General features: G+C 37.9%; 2 protein-coding genes across 5 annotated transcripts in view; one reads left to right on the top strand and one right to left on the bottom strand.

The window, feature by feature from the left end:
- The window catches only part of LOC136261998 (arylsulfatase A-like), a 38,358-nt gene extending 18,033 nt beyond the window's left edge, over positions 1-20,325 (top strand). For all 3 annotated transcript variants that reach the window (XM_066056122.1, XM_066056121.1, XM_066056123.1), the window contains 8 exons: positions 7,403-7,519; positions 10,404-10,516; positions 10,561-10,655; positions 10,917-11,055; positions 12,041-12,157; positions 15,644-15,747; positions 18,932-19,100; positions 20,046-20,325. In XM_066056122.1, coding sequence (XP_065912194.1) covers positions 7,403-7,519; positions 10,404-10,516; positions 10,561-10,655; positions 10,917-11,055; positions 12,041-12,157; positions 15,644-15,747; positions 18,932-19,100; positions 20,046-20,210 — 1,019 coding nt within the window. In that variant the 3' untranslated portion in view covers positions 20,211-20,325. The remainder of the gene's footprint in view (positions 1-7,402; positions 7,520-10,403; positions 10,517-10,560; positions 10,656-10,916; positions 11,056-12,040; positions 12,158-15,643; positions 15,748-18,931; positions 19,101-20,045) is intronic.
- LOC136262002 (uncharacterized) lies at positions 248-3,771 on the bottom strand. 2 transcript variants are annotated; one of them, XM_066056132.1, is made up of 7 exons: positions 3,287-3,771; positions 3,096-3,227; positions 2,886-3,048; positions 2,367-2,820; positions 2,218-2,320; positions 1,877-2,175; positions 248-1,819 (listed from the first exon to the last, which is right to left on the bottom strand). In XM_066056132.1, exons 1-6 carry the CDS (start codon positions 3,665-3,667, stop codon positions 2,080-2,082), a joined length of 1,329 nt encoding a protein of 442 aa, XP_065912204.1. In that variant the 5' UTR covers positions 3,668-3,771; the 3' UTR covers positions 248-1,819; positions 1,877-2,079. The 2 variants fall into 2 exon arrangements, with proteins under 2 accessions (XP_065912204.1, XP_065912205.1); XM_066056133.1 differs by having other exon boundaries at positions 2,221-2,320.
- Positions 20,326-21,480: the final 1,155 nt, after the last annotated feature.

Raw genomic sequence — 21,480 nt, 5'->3', positions numbered from 1 at the left:
GTATCAATGTGATGGCTTTAACTGCCACAGCAACTAGAGAGACATTGGCATCTATAGAAGACAGGTTATCCTTTAAAAAAATTTATAAAATGATTGGCTTGCATCCCAACCGTGCCAACATAAAATATGTAGTAAAGACAGGTACTAAAGTTGAAGATTTGTGTTCTGAAATTGCTGGGGAGTTGATAGAACAAAGAATTTCTGTCAAAAAGACTGTGATTTTCTGCAGAACAGTAAATAAGTGTGCTCAAATATTTTCATTATTAATGAAAGTACTGGGATCACTGAGCCACCACGTTTACCTGTAGATGTCTTAAAATTCAGACTTGTGGATAATTTTACAGTAGGATCTTTCAAAGAGGTGAGGGAAGCGATTGTTCATGGATTTTGCCAGCAGGAGACCAAGCTCCGTGTTATCATAGCAACGAGTGCATTTGGTCTGGGGATTGACTGTCCTGACATTGCGAGGGTGATCAACTGGGAACCACCCAATCTGTTAGAAGATTTGGTACAAGAGAGCGGTCGAACTGGACAGAATGGTGACCCTGCAGAAGCAATTTTGTACTATAGAAATCCTGGCAAGAATGTCACTAAAGAAATGCAACAATATGGATTAAATACCAGAACATGCCGCAGATCTTTACTATTCAAGACTTTTCTGTTTGGGGAAACCCTCTCAACTCCTATAAAAGCTGATCAGTGTTGCGATTTATGTGCTTTAGTTAATTCACAGTAATTAGTGTAACAATAATACAGCTTGATAATTGAGTACTGTTATAATTTGTTTTGTTTGATACAATGTTCAATAAATTATTCACTAAAATAATTCTAAATTAATAATCATTTCTTTAACATAGCTTTCAATTTTTGTCCAGTTCAGGCTTTGAAAAAGTGGTTCTTTATTAAAGGATGCATAATTTCGAGTGCAGTTGTCTGACAACAAGCCTTCAGATTTTAGTATGGAGACAACTGATTGAAATTCTTTTCTAAAAGATGGTGTTGAATGATAGTCCTTGTTAGCCAGCATACCAAGTTCTTTCTCAAACTGCTGACATACATGAGATACAGGGCCAATTGATTTTGCCAAACGCTGAATGGTAGATGGCTGAACTATATTTGCTCCAGCACTTTAGTATTGCCATTTTAAGTCGCCGGTTGAGATGCTCCATGTGAAGGTCGCATGGTATATTCTGGCCTGGTCTACCATGTGTATTAATGGTTCTGCTCCACTTCAATTCAGCACACCTGCGAGGAGACAAATACAAAGTTTGTGCTAAGAAATTAAATGCTTCTCCAGCATAATTGTAGTGATTTGTTTGCTGGAAAATAGGTAATAAAAATTTCCAGTATAACAGAATTCTATCTCCATCTCCCTCTTTAACAGAGTCATGAAATCCATGCCACAAAAGACCTAATGTAATAAGATCAGTTGCATATGATGTACCAGATGAAATCTCTATGTGATTTCTACTTGGCTGGGATGATAAGGGCATTCCTGACTCTCCCGATGCTCTGGTCTCCTCTGATGTTCTGTTCTCCTCAGGGGAGTGGGATGATGGGATTGAACATTTTACCCATTTGGACACAACTTTGCTGGCAACATCTAGGCAGGTATATCTATTTTGGGGCTCCAAATTCAGCAACTCTTCAGCAGCAACAACAATATAAGAAAGCAAAATCACTAGAAAAAAATCTTCATGTGCTTTCATATTTTTTCTGGGTCTTTACTGATTGCTGATCGGCTCAAAACATTCCGCAGCTGAAATAGTGAGCCTTTGTCACATGCAGACTTTGTGTCGTACAATCTGTCCCAAATTGCCTGAAATATTATTGCATATACCTAATAATGTGACATCAATTCAATTAATTCACTCACTGTTAAGAAGCACTGCCTTGCATGCCAATCTACAATTGTAGGGACAAACCTTTTAAGTTTGCTTAATGCAGTTGGGTGGAACCATCGCAACAATATAGCACTGCGAGCCCTGGCAATGGTCAGTTGGTCTCCAAAAAGAAGTAGCTGAAATAATCTGGATTTATCACAACTAAAATCTTCTCCACCAACAGTAAGACTTTCAACTACTTCTTCACAGGTACGTACTTGCTCAGCTCATCAACAATGTGGCACATGTTACTGACCTTGGCTTCATTTTTTAATTGAACTCCAAGTGCGACCTAACAAAAATACATACTTAAAAATGTAATAAGATGTCATACCACTTCTGATTCAGCTGACATTTCCTTGGAATAACGTGATGGTATGTGCCACTCTACACAATGTTTCTCTTCTCTAAATCTTTCCATGTGCTGGACAAGCATTCTATTGTAAAAAATAAACAATCCAATTTAATTTGTGTTATACCAACCTTGATACCAAAACTTGAAAGTCCTTAATCAGTGCCTGGAAATCCATAGCAGATGGCAATATCTTATCTGGTGAAATCATATTACTAGATGGAGTATCAGACAATGATGAAATGTCCACACGGTTTTTAACTGCATACGAGTGGAAGTAATGAAGTGACTTTGTCTTACTGTCCTCCCTTTGAAAACTGGGTCTAACATTCTTATCAATGTTGTCGCCAACAATAGCAAACCCGTAGCAGCTTCCCTCAATGGGATGACCAGTTGCACTAGCAGTGTTTGTGTGTGTAACAGTACCAGAATTCATATCACTACCATTAACACCGTGGTGACCATGTGCATCACTGCATGCATCCTGAGCTTCGATTTGCTCTACATGATGACTCTCCTTCCTTGCTTCCTGACGAGAGTCAGCAATGGTAGCTTCACTAATTTTATCAGCATCCATGTCAATACCTGAAAGATAACAAATATACATGTTATGTAATGTTCAAGAGTTGGGTCAATATCTTTAAGTGTACCTTGACATTGATCAGCCTCTTCATCAACATCAAAATATGAAATATCACTGGGTGCAACAATACTATCAACTTCATAGATATTATCATCTTCATCACTCTTGTCATGTTCTATGCTTGCAACACTTGCAAGTTCAAAACTGGTCATATCTGGTGGCTGTGTCAACTACACTTCCATTAAATTGCCATTAACAAAAGAGAAGTCTTGCTTACTTGAAAATGCTCTTTTAGCTTCTTACTCCAAGCCAACACTTTGTCATCATGACCACGTGAAAGATCATCAATGATAGCGGATGTTGATGAGGCAAACATACAAACCATTAAAGGTTGCAAGTATCTGTATATCTACAAAATGATATAAGATAATTCAAATACATTTGTACACATAAAATACTAGAGTGCACCTGTTTATGAGCTGCATTCCCATAAAGTAGAACTGATACCAAATGCTGCATCAGGCTCATCTTCTGGTTTCGTTTCTTCAATAGCAGAGAATTGACAAATCCTAAGAAAACCTTATCACTTTTAGGCAAGATTGATCTTAGCAACCCAAGCAACACCGGAACCCTACGCTGAAACTCTGACCACAGTGCCTCCCAGCTAAACGACTTGAGCATGCCATTGCTTTGCTGTAGCATAGACTTATTGGAAATAGAGCAAATATTATCGAATTTTACTCTAATCTGTCTCGAAATAGTTCTTAGGATATATCTACTTAAACCACTACCAGGATTTAGCATACCACTTGCACTTGTTCGGTAGCATCTGCAAGCATATGATGACATTATCCATGCTCTGAGTGGAGTTTTGATGTTATAATTACGGGTCTTTCCATCTTTCCTTATCTTGACCTACATTGCATCACCAAGAACACAATTATATGCCTGTAGTATATAGATTACTAACAGAAACTTTAGCTTGTGAGTCAGAGACAGAGTTAGCTAGAGTACTTGCAGATGAGGTAGCTGTAGTTGCTCTTGGAGTTGATATCATATTAGTTACCATTGGAATTGTGTCATTTGTGCTGTTGATTGTACCTCTAGTCACTGTCTCATAGTGTGTATCATCATCAATTCCAGCAGCTTCACCAGCCTATGTTACAAGGTAAGCCGAACTTATTACTGAATTAATCACTATAGCTAACTACATTAATATCATGGCATTTGAACATACTGGTTGATCACAAATTTGAGTATCCAACCTCAATCTCTTTCTAGCAGGTGGTACAGCACTAGGAGTAGCACTGGTACAAGTCAGGTTTAGTTTTCCATTAATATCTGCTATTGCACGATTTAAATCTTCTTCACTCTACAAATAACTGGCATAAACACAAGTTATGTGTATATAAAATAACTCACTCCTACTGCTTTAAACAAAAGATCTTTGCAAGCACCACACAAATAAGCATTGGGGTTCCTAAACTGTGCTAAACGCTAAGGCATTAATGAGCCAGTGCATGCCACTGCTCGGCTTAAAAAGCGGTTTTCACGAGCACAGCAAGGACCATGCAGTTTTCTTCTGTCCCTCTTTTCTCTGGTGCTTTCCACAGAGACCAGACAAAGCACACACACAGCAGCCATTCATCTAGCGATTCTTAATACTCCTACCTGTCAGCGCCTAACTTGATGTGATAATGAACTGTTAATAATTTCGCTCATAGCCACACATGTCTTATAGTGCAAAAGGAAGTATATGTTTTGTGACAACAACACCCCAAGCATTAGCTTGGGGTGTGAAAACAAGTTTGCCTATTGATTCTGGACCAGACCCTTTTTCGGAGTAGGCGCTTATAATCTCTAATCGATAAGTGCCGTGACGGAGAAAAAGCGGTCTGGCCACGCGAGACTAACCTGGAGCAATGGTGAAGGTGCCGTTTGACCGGTGTACTGCTCCCAAACTTTGATGGTAGTTATTGTAAAGAGAAACCAGTGTACTAGAGAGGCTAAAGAAAGTAAAAATAGCTGGCAGTGATGCTAGGAATCTACGCACTGCTGGGAATTTATCTGATGCTATTGCAGCTCTTGGATAGCTCATGAGTGCGATGCTGTTGATCTAGGCTACATCGCTAGGCTACCTGTATACAGTACTCTCCTTTCATGCTGTTTCAGTAAATGATACAGGACTAGCATTCACCTAACATTGCAACAAAGCAAAGACGACTTCAACTTGATAATCTCGCGAATTAGCACTGAAGAAATAATCCACCACTCGCCAACGCTTACCCAATCATACGAAATAGTTAGCGATATATACGGCAGCTGCAGTGCTTCAAACACAGTCAATATCAATAGTAATGTATTAGACATTGAAGGCAACATCGCACTCCGGAAGCGAACATGGGTAGCCCAGAAATGTCATTTGACATGAAAGGAAGCCACACAAACAACTGCAGTTGTTATCACTACTTGTTGTCATGTCAAATTGACATTAATTCGTGTTGTGTTCTGGTAGTCTACAACGCCACCTTTCCACTGTTGCTCTTGTTGAAATTAAAAATTTCCAGCAGAAAAGCAGTAAATAAACTTAAACTTGAGTGCAAGAGCTGTTTCCATTTTCAGCAAGCACGTTGATCATGATAAATTATGAGTATATACTTATAATAATGTAGCAAGCAAGACCTTGTAGTGTGAACAGTGGCTGCAAATAGACTCCAGGCCGTACTATCATGATTGGGGCGGGCCTGAGCGAGCCCCACAAATGGCAGTAGTCACTCGTACGTCCGACCCGTACGTCTGACCATTCCTGAGAGTTAACGTAACAAACACGGACAGCCCCACACTGGTAGTGCTCAACTGTACATACGACCGTATGTCTGACCATTTCTGAGAGTTTATGTAGCGAACACAGACAGCCCCACACTGGTAGTGCTCAACTGTACGTACGACCGTACGTCTGACCAATCCCGAGAGTTTACGTAACGAACATGGAACAATGCGCCACATGGCTTAGAATTTGTCACTTCGCTCACAACTTATTCTTATCTACATTGACATGGACAAAGAAGACCGTCTTGGAAGAGAATGAGACAGGACAAGGAGGGAACACTGGCTGGTGAATGCCCGAGTGAATGGTACATGCATCACGTTCACGAAAAAGGCCATATTTGTACCACTTGGCTTAGAATTTGTCACGTGGGTTACAACTTATCTACATAGACATGGACAAAGAAGACCGTCTTGGAAGAGAACGAGACAGGGTGAGGGGGGAACACTGGCTGGTGAATGCCCGAGTGAATGCCCGAGTGAATGGTACATGCGTCACGTTCACGAAAAAGGCCATATTTGTACCACTTGGCTTAGAATTTGTCACGTGGGTTATAACTTATCTACATAGACATGGACAAAGAAGACCGTCTTAGAAGAAGGCAGGGAGAGAACGATACAGGGCGAGGACGGTAGCACAAATGCCAGATGAAGCAGAAGCAAGTAGACACCTGATAGACGCCATGCACACTCGCAGAAGAGAGCATGCAGTTGGCCAATGAAACTACAGAAGACAGGGAGATAAGTCCTAGCTGACTATGCTTCCACACAGTTATGTAGCTATGTACTGGCAGGCCACTGAGTCTCCCAACTTGAACTTTTTTCACCTTCCTCCGGCTACCTCTAGAGTAGCCTGAGTACTTCTGTTTGTATAGCTATAAACACACACATTAAACGCTATTCATGGAAATACAGTTGATGCTGCATCACTTTTTACACAACTCAGGCTCACCCCATCATGCTTTTAGCATCTGTCTAGTGTATGTGAATGCAGTAGGCAGGCAGGCAGGCAGGCAGGCAGGCAGGCAGGCAGGCAGGCAGGCAGGCAGGCAGGCAGGCAGGCAGGCAGGCAGGCAGGCAGGCAGGCAGGCAGGCAGGCAGGCAGGCAGGCAGGCAGGCAGGCAGGCAGGCAGGCAGGCAGGCAGGCAGGCAGGCAGGCAGGCAGGCAGGCAGGCAGGCAGGCAGGCAGGCAGGCAGGCAGGCAGGCAGGCAGGCAGGCAGGCAGGCAGGCAGGCAGGCAGGCAGGCAGGCAGACCAAAAGGCATGTTTTGGCATTTTAAAAAATATTTGTGCTTCCGTTATGAGTATTTGTCATTTACATGCATTTATATTTATACATATGTTTTCAAAATGCTTATCTCAAACTGGTACAGCTGCATGGGTGTTAGTAGCTATACTGTATTGTAATACTGTGACAAATTTGTCAAAGATTCTTCTGTCATACGAATTTCAATGAAATGATATTATCATGGTATCATTTAGTTCTGTATATTAATGAATAATATGATGTCTTTTTCCTAGAAGGTAATTCAAGGTATCATCAATCACGGAAAAACACATACTATCATGTACTAAAAGAACTAAATAGAGACGTCAAACATACTAATATAACAGTCAAATATTCTATTAAATTGAATTATCAACTTAACTATATTAAAATATCACTGTAACTAGTAATATTGATATTTTCCATGATACTAAAATGTCTAGCCCTATTATATGTTTCTATGTAATCATTTGTTGTATGTATTGATGTAGGTGATACTCCATGTCCAGTATTTCAAGATGAGAAAATAATTCAACAACCAGCAGATTTCCTTACACTATCAGAAACTTACAGCACAGCTGCTACTAGCTTTATCCATCAAATGGCTGGTATGTATGTATGTTATTTACTTTGTATTATAACTTGTGCTACCGTAATTTGCTGAAAAATTCATGATAAAACTTTTTCATGTAAAAATATTTTTGTGTGATTTACACCGAGTGAAAATTATTTTATGTGCACAACTGTTCTATTAGAGTATCTTGATCTTTTGCAGCACTGGTAGCTAGTGAAAGTCACCAATTATTGGTAGATACAAATTATTGGCCCTGGTAAAGTATACAGAGTATATAGGAACTACCCAGTAGCACTGTGAGCTGTTATACTCTTTAAAACATTTCTTATAGTCATTGTTGTTTATTGTTCCTAAAGCACTCTGCTAGCTATTCTGGCTAACCATGAAGTGGCGTAAAAATAATTTTGTATTGGAAACTAGTATACCTTTGCATCTAACTGAATATCTCTCAAATGGCTGGCCTCATCTTTGTAAAACTTCTGTGAAACAAAGTTATCCAAGGACTGTATATCCTGCAAAAATTTCACAAAGAACTAACGAGGCAACAGAGAGGTAATTACTGAAAAATTTGCATAATCTGCCGATAATTGGTCAAGTACATACTAGATTAAAGAAAAAAAGCAAACCGTATATACTTATTTTAAACACAATCATTGCCTACTCTGGTAATTGCGTTAGCCAGAAAATGAAACTAGAATGCACACACATACACACAAGCATGCACACACATACACACAAGCATGCACACACATGCATGCACGCACGCACGCATGCACACACACACACACACTTTAGTGAACAGATCTTTTCTTCTGAGCAGTGTTCACAATTGCACTCCGTAAAGTAATAATGAGACTACACGATGCAGAACTTTATATGTAGATATCTTGGAAGTAGAAACTGTCAGAAACATTGTTTATATCAAGTTACACATTCTGAAATGCCAATGAATGTGTGAATATTTGCTATTTATATTTATACAAGTACGCAAAAAAATTAGGAATTTTCAACTAGAGTAGGGACCATAGCACATTGATAAAAGTACTGAAACAAGATGGAGTAGTGCACGATATTAAATCACAGTAAAACAATAAGAAGTGTTATATCCCTACTGTGCATTTCCGTTACGGAATTTTAAGCACAGTAGGGGTATAACACTTCTTGTTGTTTTACTGTGATTTAATATCATGGACTACTCCAACTTGTGTCAGTACTTTTTATCGATGTGCTATGGTCCCTACTCTAGTTGAAAATTCCTAATTTTTTCGTGTGCTTGTTTGTCAACTTTTTTAGTAAATAATTTTATTATGACTGGTGAACCCATGCATACCACATCTGAAATGGTACCGCATGCCCCATCTATATCAATTATTGTCTGAAAAGTGAAGCATCCACTACGCTTCATTGTCAGCTATGTTCAACCCGTTACACAGCATTTCGAATCAAGAACTGTTCGAAAAACACCTCTACAATCCACGCATAAGGTAAATGAGGGTATTTCCGGGTACTCTTGATAAAATTGCTCAAACACTGCACTCACAACAAGTTAGCACAAACTCTAGGAATCGTTTTAAAGCCTATCTTATGGTGCATCTGCAGTACAAATTTTTGTTTCGATACAATCAACTGCTGAGGAGTTGTGATCCGAAATTTAACAGCGTGTAAAAATGTAACATGCGGCTAATTCCGGACACTAACAATCAAGTAGCGCCTTCTACAGGTTACCAATCTTTCTTAAAAGTGTAGAGACTAAAGTACCACTCACCTGCAGCTTATAAATCAAGTAGAAAGTTCATACACTTTGGGAGGAAGCAGCAGTACGTATTTTAAAAAAGTTTATGTAATTTGCAAATATTTTCTTTGTATTTCAATGGAATAGCTGCTACAAAATCAACTGCTACTCCGCCTGTGCTGCATGGATTCTTATGATTTTTGCTATGCGATTACCCGAGGGTATGATCTTCTTATAAATCTTTGAAAGTCGAAAATATGAGCTTGGGCTGCCTGACATTTTCAAAGTTTTTGAACAAACTTACCCGTGATTATGGTACAAATTCATCTCAAACTTCGCGATGGAATAACGGTTTGCTTCAATTTTGGTTTGTAGATAGGCCATAGGACACTGCAGTGGCGTACCAAATTATAGACCCAGGGATCCTACCATTGTTGAGAACAACCTTAGTGTCTGGAATTAGCTACTGTCCGGAATTACCCACACTTACCTTACCAAAAGAAAGAAATAATGCCGTGCACCCTAATTATATTAATTATCATCTGAAAAGTGAAGTATCCATTACGCTTCGCTGTCAGCTATGTTCAACCCATTATACAGCAGTACGAATCAAGAATTGTTTGAAAAGCACCTCTGCAATCATAATAGCCACTATGAAAAATACAGACAATTTCCGTTTCGAAGGGAAGCCATCACATGCTACCGCCAAATCGACACCTTTCGCTGTCAGCAAAGATGAATGGCACACAAAGGAGGAGACTGGTAAGTCCATGAAGAATGCATTGTACGTACTGCGGTATGCCAAAAGGCACCTGTCGGGCCAAAGCAACGTCGAACAATGAAAAAATCAACCCCGTAGCCTTAGCCGTTATCGAGCTACACTTGTCTGAAGGCATCAGTCAGTCAGTCAGTCACTAGAAAATTCCGTTGAATAAAAAATTAATACTTTTTAAAATTCCGTAGCAACTTTTCAGGTTGATCTGAAAGCTTGTTTGGGCTTAGTTTTACCTAACCAATAGTGCCTTATGGTCGTCTGGGAAAATTGAGGCTGGTTTTTGGGTGATGTTATTTCGTGGGGCACGCCTACTCCTTTGTGGTCCCTACTATACAGTTACTATCGTACTGTATGATGTATGCATATATACATAACTTAGTGTGTTATACTGTTCAACTGCTGTACTTACAGATAAGAAGCAACCATTCTTTCTATACATGGCATTTCAACATACTCATCATCCTCAGTTTGCTAGCAAAATGTTTACTAATTCGAGTATTAGAGGAATGTTTGGGGATGCATTAGTAAGTAATAAGTCTCCAGTAATTTAACCATTTTGTGTTGCTAGAATGAACTTGATTGGCAAGTTGGTCGAATTTTTGATGCTGTTAATGAAGCAGGAATATCACACAACACTTTTGTGTTCTTTACTTCAGATAATGGGTAGGTTGATTACATGCTATGCTGTTGTGTGAAGCATGTCACACTTTTTCTGCACATTACCCAAACAATTGAGTAAGCACATGGCATTCCCCTCCCCATCCAGGTTGCTACCATGAAGTCCTACATTTTTGATCATCACTGGTAACTGCATAGCAGTATGGTTCATATGCACATACATATGTAGAACAAAATATGGGGTCTGGTGTCAGTGTGGTCAAGATAGTGTTACCTCTCAAATGTTTAGTTTCTGTGTTGTTTTAGGCCTTCACTAACTCGGGAGGTTAGAGGAGGAAATGCTGGACTACTGAGATGTGGTAAAGGAACTACTTATGAAGGAGGAATGAGAGAACCTGCTATTGCATGGTGGCCAGGTAGAATCAAACCTGGTAAAACTTCAGAGGTGTGCAGACATGTAACTATGTAACTCGTCTAACTGAATAAGTACAAGGAAAAATTAGGAATTAAGTTTGATTAGGGATCAAAAAGTAGGTACGTCTGCAGATATACTAGTGCTCTAATTCAGTCTATATATACCCACCCACTAATTAAACTTTAAATTCCTAATTGTTTGTTTACTTTTTTATGGCGGGTGAACCCGCACATCTACATTAGAAGAAAGATTGCTACCAGGCTTATTGTTTTTGTCGGAACACATGCCCCAACTGTCAATTACTGAAATAGCAAAGTGGTCATTATGCATAGTATTCAGCTATGTTTAACCCATTACACAGCGTTACAAATGAAGAAAACTACAAGAAGGACCTCTGCAATCAATCCAGTCACAATGGAAAACTCAGATGATTCCCGTTACAAAAATAGGAAAGATATCGTGTGGCACTACCACAAATCGACACCTTGCAATGTCAGCAAAGATAAATCAGAAATTTCCAAAAAAAAATTATTTTTAATTTTTAGCAACCTATTGGAAGTATTTCAAGTCATACTAAAAGCACTTTTTGGGCTTATAACCAATACTGCCAAGGCATAATGAAGGTATTGAGAGGCTGGTTTTAAGGTGATATTTTTGGCCAGAAATGCCAAAACCTTCATGATTAGTACTATCGTACTGTATGATAGAAGGATATCTCACTAACAAATCACTTTAAACCATAAATTGTACACAAATTACATCTCTTTGTACTGTGTAGTTTGTTTATTGCATTTTGTTACAAAATTCTCTGGGTAACTCTTACAAATCTTGTGTATGCTAATATGATATGTACTGTATTGTATGCATAATCTGTGTGAGGTAAGCATGCATTTGCTATTGCTTATGTAGAAACATATACAGTAAGCCAGTGATGGTACTGATGGCAGTTGTAATTGTTGTGTTGTTGCTTACTGTTCATACGTATGTAGTAAATATTATCGTGTACATTATATAGTTGGCAGCCACAGTGGACCTGTTTCCTACAATTTCAAAGTTGACAGATATTCCTATACCTAGTGATAGAATTATTGATGGAGTTGATATGTCTCCTATTTTGTTTGAGAGTAAGATGGTATGTCACGCTACTTTACTTTTATGTGAATGTTGTTTTATGTGAGATGTACTAATGCATGAATGCAACCATTGCAATACCCTACATATGTGCATGCCATATAAGTGTGCAATAAAGCAGTCACCGCAGGGTTAATTAAAAAGGTGCACAAGAAATGTGAAAAAATTACTAGAATTTGAACCAGTGACTTCCAAATCTAACTTCCACATCCTTAATCACTGAACCACTGCTATCTTGGCTGTTTACCTCACTTAATTTTGACTTTGTAAATAATATTCTAGCTTAAAGGATTGCACTGCATTGTAGTTAATTATACAACCAAGTACTAAAGATAATACGAAATGCGGTTAAAATTATGTCATTACTAATGAAATAAATAAATAAATAATGTTTGAGAAAACTACAAGGCCTAAGGTTTCGCACTCACTGGGAATAGAATCCATGTTGTATGAAGAGACAATCGTATAATGGGCGGATGTTTTCGTGGAGGTGATAGAAACCGTACGACTATTCTGTTTAATGCCGATCAAAACAGCTAGCACATGACGCCCACTACAATGCAATTAATTGACCAGGCAGATTCAAACAGCAATCTGGATGAACGAAGTCTCAAGTCGTCATGCCAGCTGTCAGTGGATGCGCTCCACAAAAATAGACAAGTAATTAAGGTGGCCACGCCCAACACAAAGGAAGTTCAGCTGCACAAGACAAGGAAAAAGATTAACAGTGGTATGTTTGTTTGTATTATTTTGTACTTCCACCTGCTTTAGTTGGCTTGGCTGGGTAGGTAAAAATAGTGGACTCAGGACCAAGGACCCGGGACCAGGGGACCCACGGAAATCCAACTCTTCTTGCCCCACGCTTCTTGCAACTTTTTACACTTCACAGTATTCTATACTTGTAATAGGTACCTCTGCAAGTAGTCTTGCATGGCCATCCCCCTCGCGGCATCTCGCACGATGTTTACACCGATTAGAAATTAGCTATAAGCTCTTCTGAAAACGTGTCTGAAGCTGACTACATTAATTACAGGTCACTCGCTATTTTCGGTATTTGTTTGCGCAACGCTTCTAAACTTTAGTAGCTAGGTGGCATAGCTAATAGACTAGACTAGCATGCTCATTGTGCAGCAGGCGAACAATTACCAGCTAAGCCAAGCTAAGCAAGTTCCAGCAGCTCTTCATACGTCATGGTGCATTTGTACAATGTTCCTAAACTACTCTAAGCGGCGTAATAGACTAGTATGCTTACTGTGCAGCAGGCAGTGGTCTATAAATGTAATCAGCTTCAGTCACTTTTTAGAGACGTTTATAATTTCTAATTGGTGTAAACATCGTGCAAGACACCAGAAGGGGAGAAAAAGTAGATTGGCCATGCAAGACTACTTGCAAAAGTACCTAGTACAAGTATGGAATACTGTGAGGTGCATAAAATTCCATACAGAGTTGGATTTCTGTGGGTCCCCTGGTCCCGTGTCCCCTGGTTCCGGGTCCACTGTTTTTACCTACCCGGCTTGGCTACCTCTAGTGTTTGTATGTATTGTAAAGAGCATGGTATGTTTTAATGTTTTCTTGTATCGTACATTTTGCCTTCGCCTAGCAGTCTCCTGGCTTATGGATGGCTTGACTGTCTCTCTTTGTTGGCTTGCATACAGTATTGTGTATCACCTGCATTGTATCTCCTGTATTGTGTATCTCCTATATTTCATCTTGTAGTATATCATGTTATCACTTTAGGACATATGGCCCGCTCATATCAAAAAACTCAGATAACAGTTTCTAGTGAAATACCCTGCTTCTTTTATCATTGACATCTGCTCTTGGAAACTTCAGCAGCCATGCATGTCTTAATCCAGTACTCTGATTCATCCTTGATAAACATTAAATTAGGACTGTTTAATGGATGTATAAGCTTCATTGCTTGCAGGCATGAGATTCAATATCAATACCATAGATATGAGAGCATGCACTTGCACCTCAACTTGTGAATCATGCAGGGGTGGTGACAATGCATTATGTGGTCTTCCATGGTCAGGTATTCGATACAACATAATAGTAGCAGGTCCTCACGATTGTAATTGCATTATATCACTGTTTGTGCATCTTTTCCATCCACACACACTGTGCTGGTCATGCACTGTTGTACATGCCCCATTTGTAGATTGCCCCATTGGTGGTTGTACTTGGTTGTACATGTATGTGCCCCGGGCCTAGATAATAATAATGAGAATAATTATATAATACTGTAAGTGATGGACCATGAAAGTGCATTTTATTATTACTATTATTTACCATTACTGTGAAATTTCGCTCAGCAAAGGTTATACACAGATGTACAATATGACCAAATCATACAATTATTGTGCTATCAAAGATTTGAGCAACTGGGTAACTGTTATCTGAATTTTTGTTATACATTCAGTACAACTATTATTTATTAGAGAAATATTAGAAAGAAACAATTGCAACTGGGTTTGTAAAAATGGAGTCTTCCACACACATGCACATAGATACACACCTCACAAAAATATGGCTGTGCATTATTTCATTATCATCATTGCAGCCATTTCTTGGCCGTCACCTTTGATTTCACAACTTTTTTCACCCAAGTTTATAAAGGCCACACCATTTTTTCACAGCTTGTATTTTTTGAATTACATATCTTTACCTACCTTGGTACAATAATACTGAAAATTTGTTTAAGTAGCATTGGCCAAAAAATATTCAAAATTCATTTATATGGCTGTCTTATGGTGTGTGCTAAATAGAATTTGTGTGTGATTTTTACTTTTGAACAAGATTAAAAATGGGAAATCTACTCTGTAACAATTGTTTACCGTTCTATAAGATGATGATTGAAATGCGATTTATTAGTTTTGCTTTACATAAACTGAAAAGCACACATTGTTTAATAAAATCAAATTGAAATGTCATTTTTAAAATTTGACCAGTAAGAATTATAGAGACATCAAAAAAGAATTCACATGGTACATAGTTTTTAAAATTCCAATGTAAAATGTAGATGTACTTACAAAAATGGAAAATGGGAATTTAAAAATTATCCGCCTTTTAACGAAGGTTTCCATGGCAACTAGGTGTGCATAGGTTAGAATTCTTTGGAGGATTGGGAATACAACCCTTGTATCATTGTAGTGTTTTACAATATGGCTTAAAATCTGAAATCATAAAAAGTTTAAAATGCAGAATGACAACTGTCTCCAAATCTTATTTTTACTAGAGGACAATGCCTTGAAGGCTCTTGATTAGAATCACATCTGAGTGGTGCCCATGGCTGGATTTAGTAACTTTTATGTACAAATTATGATGAGAACTGTTCAAGAAGGGTGGATACTATTCTGTGTTAAAATTAGGTTTGTTTGTTGTTTACTTGCCATGCCAACTATATTAAGCATGCATGATCCTAATGTACATATATACACATACTGCTATGTACAAAGGCTGTAGTAAATTTTTTTTTTGTCTGTAGAGTAACCGGGATACCTACATTTACTATCCAGTAGATGCTTCACCTAAAGATGGTGTCTTTGCTGTCAGATACAAAGAATACAAAGCTCACTACTATACTACTGGGTAAGTTGCTGTAGTGACTCAGCTACAGAATTAAGTACAGTAGAACCCCTCTAATGCAGATATCACTGAGGTATATATTTGACCTTTGTATAGAGGTGCTAGTTAAGGGTATATAAAGTGTGTAATTGTCTGATCTAGACAGATGCTCTTTATAACGAGGTTGTCCGCAATTCATGCATGTCCTTCAATAGAGGGGCTGCACTGTACCATGATTAATTGTTGGGAATCAGCAGTATACATTTAGTAATTATATTTGTGAGAGTGTAATGAAAATTGTAGAAATGAGATACACGTATGCGTACATGGAGTGTTAACGCATTTGTAATCAAACATGTGGTAGTGTGTCGTGTGGCCAAGAAAGTTGGTGCGTCAAACCATGAGTATATTGACAATAGGAAAAAACACAATTTTTCACACATGAATAGCTCCATGATGCCTTCTCAAAAGCACACCATTTTGCATTATAGTTGCCCTCCACCTTGGAATCAATCCCACATACCTAATTTAAGCAAAATCATCTGATGCATTCGTAAAATACAAGCTCTCAATATTAGGCTGAATTTTTTCTTCATGTTTTGTGAGAGTCTAATTTTTCTTCGTCTTTTTGTACAAAAGCCAGTATAAAATGTGAATTCATAATTCGATTGCAATGAAATTTGGCATATGTTAAGGACAAATTCTCTTACCAAGGCTAAATCTGGTGTGAATCTGATAAACATTTTTGGGGTTATGGATGATTATTTGCACAAAAAAATTTTTGGCATGCCTGCAGGATAAACTGCTTATGGAAATAACTTGAAAAACAGTCTGTGTATAGGTTAACCATCATAGTTCAAACCTTTTTGGTTTACAAGAAATCACAGTGACAGCTACAGAGTTACAAGGCAGAATTGCAGGGGTCAAAATGCTCTAATAGACACTCATGAAGTGACAAAAAGGTACACAAAAACGTTGAAAAGAAAGTATTATGAAGTTTGAACTAGGGACCTTCATACCTAACTCCCAAACCCTTAACTGCTAAGATGTCGTCAGTTGTTCACCTTATAAATGAAAATTCTAGTTTAAATATGCTCAGTACTTAAAAGTTCATAATTTTATGGATTTTTCCAATAAAACATTCTGTGTTTTCTATTAGAGGTACTTGAAAAAATGTGCACTCTATTAGATTATTTACTTATGCTCAAATAAAATCCTCAAAACAATACTATTAACTTCTGTCTTCCATAATCATCATTGTGCTTGTATATGCACGTAAGAAGAAATTGAGTAAAAACAAGTCCCAAAACCAGTTTATAGCTGGATTTGGGGTATGTAAAATACAAAAGAAGTAAAATCCATGCAAAACATTTAAGCTGTAAAAAGAGAGTACAGCCTATCAAAAGCGTTGGTGAAAAAAATTATGAAACCAAAGGTGGCAGCCAAGAAATGGCTGTATAATGATTTTAATTCCAGTCAGTTAATAGTCAGGGTGAATTATAACTGAGTGGAATTAGCATCATTAACATCGTTGCAGCTATTTCTGGCTGCCACCTTTGCTTTTGTGCCCAGGCCTTTAAAGGCCACACTCTTTTCACAGCTCAGCTGTGTTTGCATATATCATACAGTACAGTAGTACTGTTTATCATACAGTACAGTAGTACTGTATAATAATAGTACTCTATAGTAGGGACCACAAAAGTTTGGACGTAGCACATGAAAAAACATCACCCAAAAACCAGTTTCCCTGATGACGATGAGGCAGTATTGGTTTGGTAAAACTAAGCCCAAACAAGTCTTCAGGTCGATCCGAAACACTTTCAACAAGTTGCTATGGAATTTTTAAAATAACTAATAAATGGAATTTTCTAGTGACTGACTGACTAACTGCCTGCCTGCCTACCTAACTGAATGACTGACTGACTGACTAACTAACTAATTGATTGACTGGCTGACTGCCTAACTGAATGATTGACTGACTGATTGACTGACTGACTAATGCCTTCAGACAAACGTAACTCGATAACAGCTAAGGATATGGGCTTGATTATTTCACTTTTCGATGCCACTTCAGCCCGACAGGTACGTACCATTTGGCATACCGCAATGCATGCTTCATGGACTTACCTGTGTCCTCCTTTGTATCTCATTTATCTTTGCTGACAATGCGAGGTATCAATTCATGGTAGCACCATGAGATGGCTTCCCTATATTTGATGAGAATAGTCCGAGTTTCCATTGTGACTGGATTGATTGCAGAGGTCCTTCTCCTAGTGTTCTTCGCTTGTAACACTGGCACCATTCCTTCCATTCTGATATGGTATGCGTGTGTTCACCAGTCATAAAAAAAGTAAACAAACAAGTACAATGTCCACTAGTGTATAGGCAACCTCCCTTGTTTCGTTACTTTTTTTCTATGATCCCTAGTTAAACTTAAAATTCTTAATTCTTCCTTATACTTGTACATATAATTATTTCAGTGAGTGCTCCAAAATTGCTAGCTTATCACATATAAAATTGAGTTATTAGTTAACGAAATCATCAAGTACAGAGCACAACTGATATAGCACACACAATTAAAAGGATTTATCTGTACATGATTTATCATGGAGTGAATTTGTGCTTTTAGAATGGCATTATGAAGCTGTAGTGATGTGTTTTGAATAAACCAAGTACATGCACACAGTAAATTGTAAAAGAATTTTAGTATCTTGTATTATGAATTGTTTGCTAGCTTAGCTAGTTTAACAGTGCAAAAAATAACAGCATAGCACTCCTGAAGCTGGTAAACATGTCATTACACTGTACTCAGTGTATAGCTAGCACTGTTGGTTCACCATGGATGGTAAATAAAGGACTTTCTAGAAAACTATGTACACATATATCCCATTGTACACATAATACATTTGTGCACATCTAAAATTTTGACATTTGTGAAGAAGAAAAGTATGCGTAGACAGGTATTTATATAAGGTGGTTTAGTTATACGAGGGATCAAATAGCAATGCGCCAGAGTAGAAAGAATTTACTGTAGTCTTTAAGAACTGGATAACTGGAAAATGCTTCAAGCTGAAGACATAGTGTGAACTCAGTGCAATAGCTACTGTAAATGATGCATAAAGTAGCCACTAAGTTATCTGTACGTATGAAGAATTGTTTACATATTAAATAGCTATTTTATTTCATCAATGTTTTGTTAATCTTTTAGAACAGGACTGTATCCAGAACAGTATCCAGATGCAGCATGTAAAGTTTCTGCAGGAACAGTTCAGCATGATCCTCCATTGCTGTTTAACCTGAACTATGATCCTGGAGAACTCAATCCTCTTAACACTAAAGAATCTCCTTACAAGGGAATAGTACAAACTATTAATGAGGTTGGTGTAACTGAATGTCTAAATTTGTGCACAAGTAATTTAACATCTGTATTTGACAACCCTTTAACTAGCTATGCATTAGCATTAAATTACAAGTCAAAAGAAACTTTATAGGGATCATTACCAGAAAAAAACTGCTGAAACAAGGGAAATCATTAACTGATGTGTGTTATTAAGGTGACTGCTGCATTAGAGTATCTCGAGTCAGCCTTCACCTACCAGGGGGGCATGTCACTATTTCATATTTTCATTGCGTTAGCATTATAAATGCAGCTAGGCCAGTAATGTGTTCATCGTGATTGAGAAAAATATGGTATGGTCCCATTCTGGATCGTTATTAATCAACCAAGATCGTTAATGGGCATTGTCTCAAACCTATCATGAAGTTATAAGTATCTACCAAGCATAAGCATTTTAAATAATTTTGTGGTGTCTAAATATGCTGCTCAAGGAAGGCGTTGATACAGAAAATTAACACTTCAATATGGTTTCATTGCATCAAAAAGATGACCAGCCTGATTAAAGATAAAAGGAAAGACAAGGTGCAGAAGGCACACACTCATTGGGACCCCAAAGGCACATACCACTGGTGAGTTTGTTATTGTAGAATAAAATGGTGCCCATGCGCTGCTTCATTTGGCTTCTAGCCTTGTGACTGTGGTCAGGCAGGCAGGCTGGCTGGCTGGCTGGCTGGCAGACACGTTTTGGTGATTTTAACTATATGCAGCCACCTATAAGTGTTTTCTTCTGTATTGATGTTAGATGGACTAACATAAAGTGATTTTTGTCACGTAAGATGTCTCTAGGATGGTTTTTTAAGGTGCAGCATGGCATTTTAGGTTGCGCGTCACTTTTGGGGGATCCCTACTTAAACAGTACTACCATACTGTTTGATAGTGGGTACAATTTATTATTTTGTAATCCATGTGTTCATTATGCATGTAGGTTAAAACTAAGTTTGAAGCTACTGTTGTTTGGGCAGAGTCTGAAACGAATAAAGGGATTACTAATGCTGCCAAACCTTGTGCTAAACCTGAATGTGATCAATTTCCACAGTGTTGTACTACAGGCACTATACCACTCATGCCTAAAACAATTCGTATTTTGTAACTGAAGACTTTATTGCCATATTGTATAGTCATACAACATTTAGCGTTATGTTATAATCTCTGGATTCAAATATTTACACACACAAATACATTTTAACAGTACTTATATACTTTTATGTATTGTGGTAGCTGCATGAGATTACATAACTTAAGTTAATGATGAATTCAGTATCACTTCACATGGTGGCTGAAAAGAGTATTGCCTAATAGTAATGTGTACTCTATAGTAGCTATAGTATTGTGGATTGTATCCCACTGCCAGTGTGCTGGTAATGATTTTGCAAGCATGAAAACAAGTTCAAACTCTTATAGAAAGGATATCAAATATCTCTATCAGGCATAATAATTATATTTGCACAAAACTGAACTGAAGTGGTATGAATTTTTGCCATATTATTTCTAGTGGAGCACCAGATTTGTTACAGCCCATTGAGTCAGTAACTATAATGCACAATTTTTAAGCCACACCTTTGTCATCACGATTGATTGCAATTGGTTGATTTATAAAGTTCTTCACAGTCAGCATAGCCATTGTTTCTTGATCTTGGATTTCTTCCCAGTTGATCATGATAAGGGAGAGAGTATCCCACTGTACACAATCACTGTGTTAAGTTTACCTTTGATCAAATTAATACTTCTTCTGGTGATAGGGAACTGTTGATTAGTGCTTATTACTGTTGATAAGGTCGACATCAAGGCTTTATTCTGTGAACTTACTACTTGCATTATAAACTCTTGTGATTGGTCACATGAATAATAATTCATTGAAAAGTTAACACCTTTCATTGGCAGACTGTATCTCTCTAGTTCATTAAGCAACTAAGTTTTAAAAAGGCGACAAATGTGTATACCCAAAAAAGTGAGATTATATAGTTATTGCATGAACATTATACTGGTAAGGTGTTAAATTCCCTTGATCACCTTTGACATGAAAAAGGGTTTAAATACAAAAAGTGGCAAATTAAAAAAAGGAATTTATATTGGTAATACATTATATGCCTGCATCAAATACGTCTCCATAATAAAAACATAATAGGCTAGATTGCTATGCTAGCATGTTAGGAGATATATGGAGTTTAATTCCATGATACTCCCTAATAAAGCAGTCAGTGGAAACTGCAACAGCACTCAAAATGATTGTACTCCTTAGATTGATATACTCTCTAATAGAACAGTCACTTTGTAGTGAAATAGTCTAATAGAGCATTCGCTGATTAATTTGAAGACAATTGTATGAAATGTTACTAACCTAGGAATACAATGCAAGCATA

This window comes from Dysidea avara, chromosome 7, assembly GCF_963678975.1.
Source record: "Dysidea avara chromosome 7, odDysAvar1.4, whole genome shotgun sequence".
NCBI classification, from domain to species: Eukaryota; Metazoa; Porifera; class Demospongiae; order Dictyoceratida; family Dysideidae; genus Dysidea; species Dysidea avara.
Note: the sequence above shows the minus strand (reverse complement) of the source record. Positions and strands in the feature narration are given on the sequence as shown.

Excerpts from the sequence above, each read along its gene's own strand:
- LOC136262002 (XM_066056132.1), bottom strand. The coding sequence starts at position 3,667 with ATGTCATCATATGCTTGCAGATGCTACCGAACAAGTGCAAGTGGTATG. Across the intron at positions 2,321-2,366 it reads TTTCAAGTTTTGGTATCAAG|AATGCTTGTCCAGCACATGG; the intron begins GTTGGTATAACA and ends TTTTTACAATAG. Across the intron at positions 2,176-2,217 it reads TGTCAGCTGAATCAGAAGTG|GTCGCACTTGGAGTTCAATT; the intron begins GTATGACATCTT and ends TATTTTTGTTAG.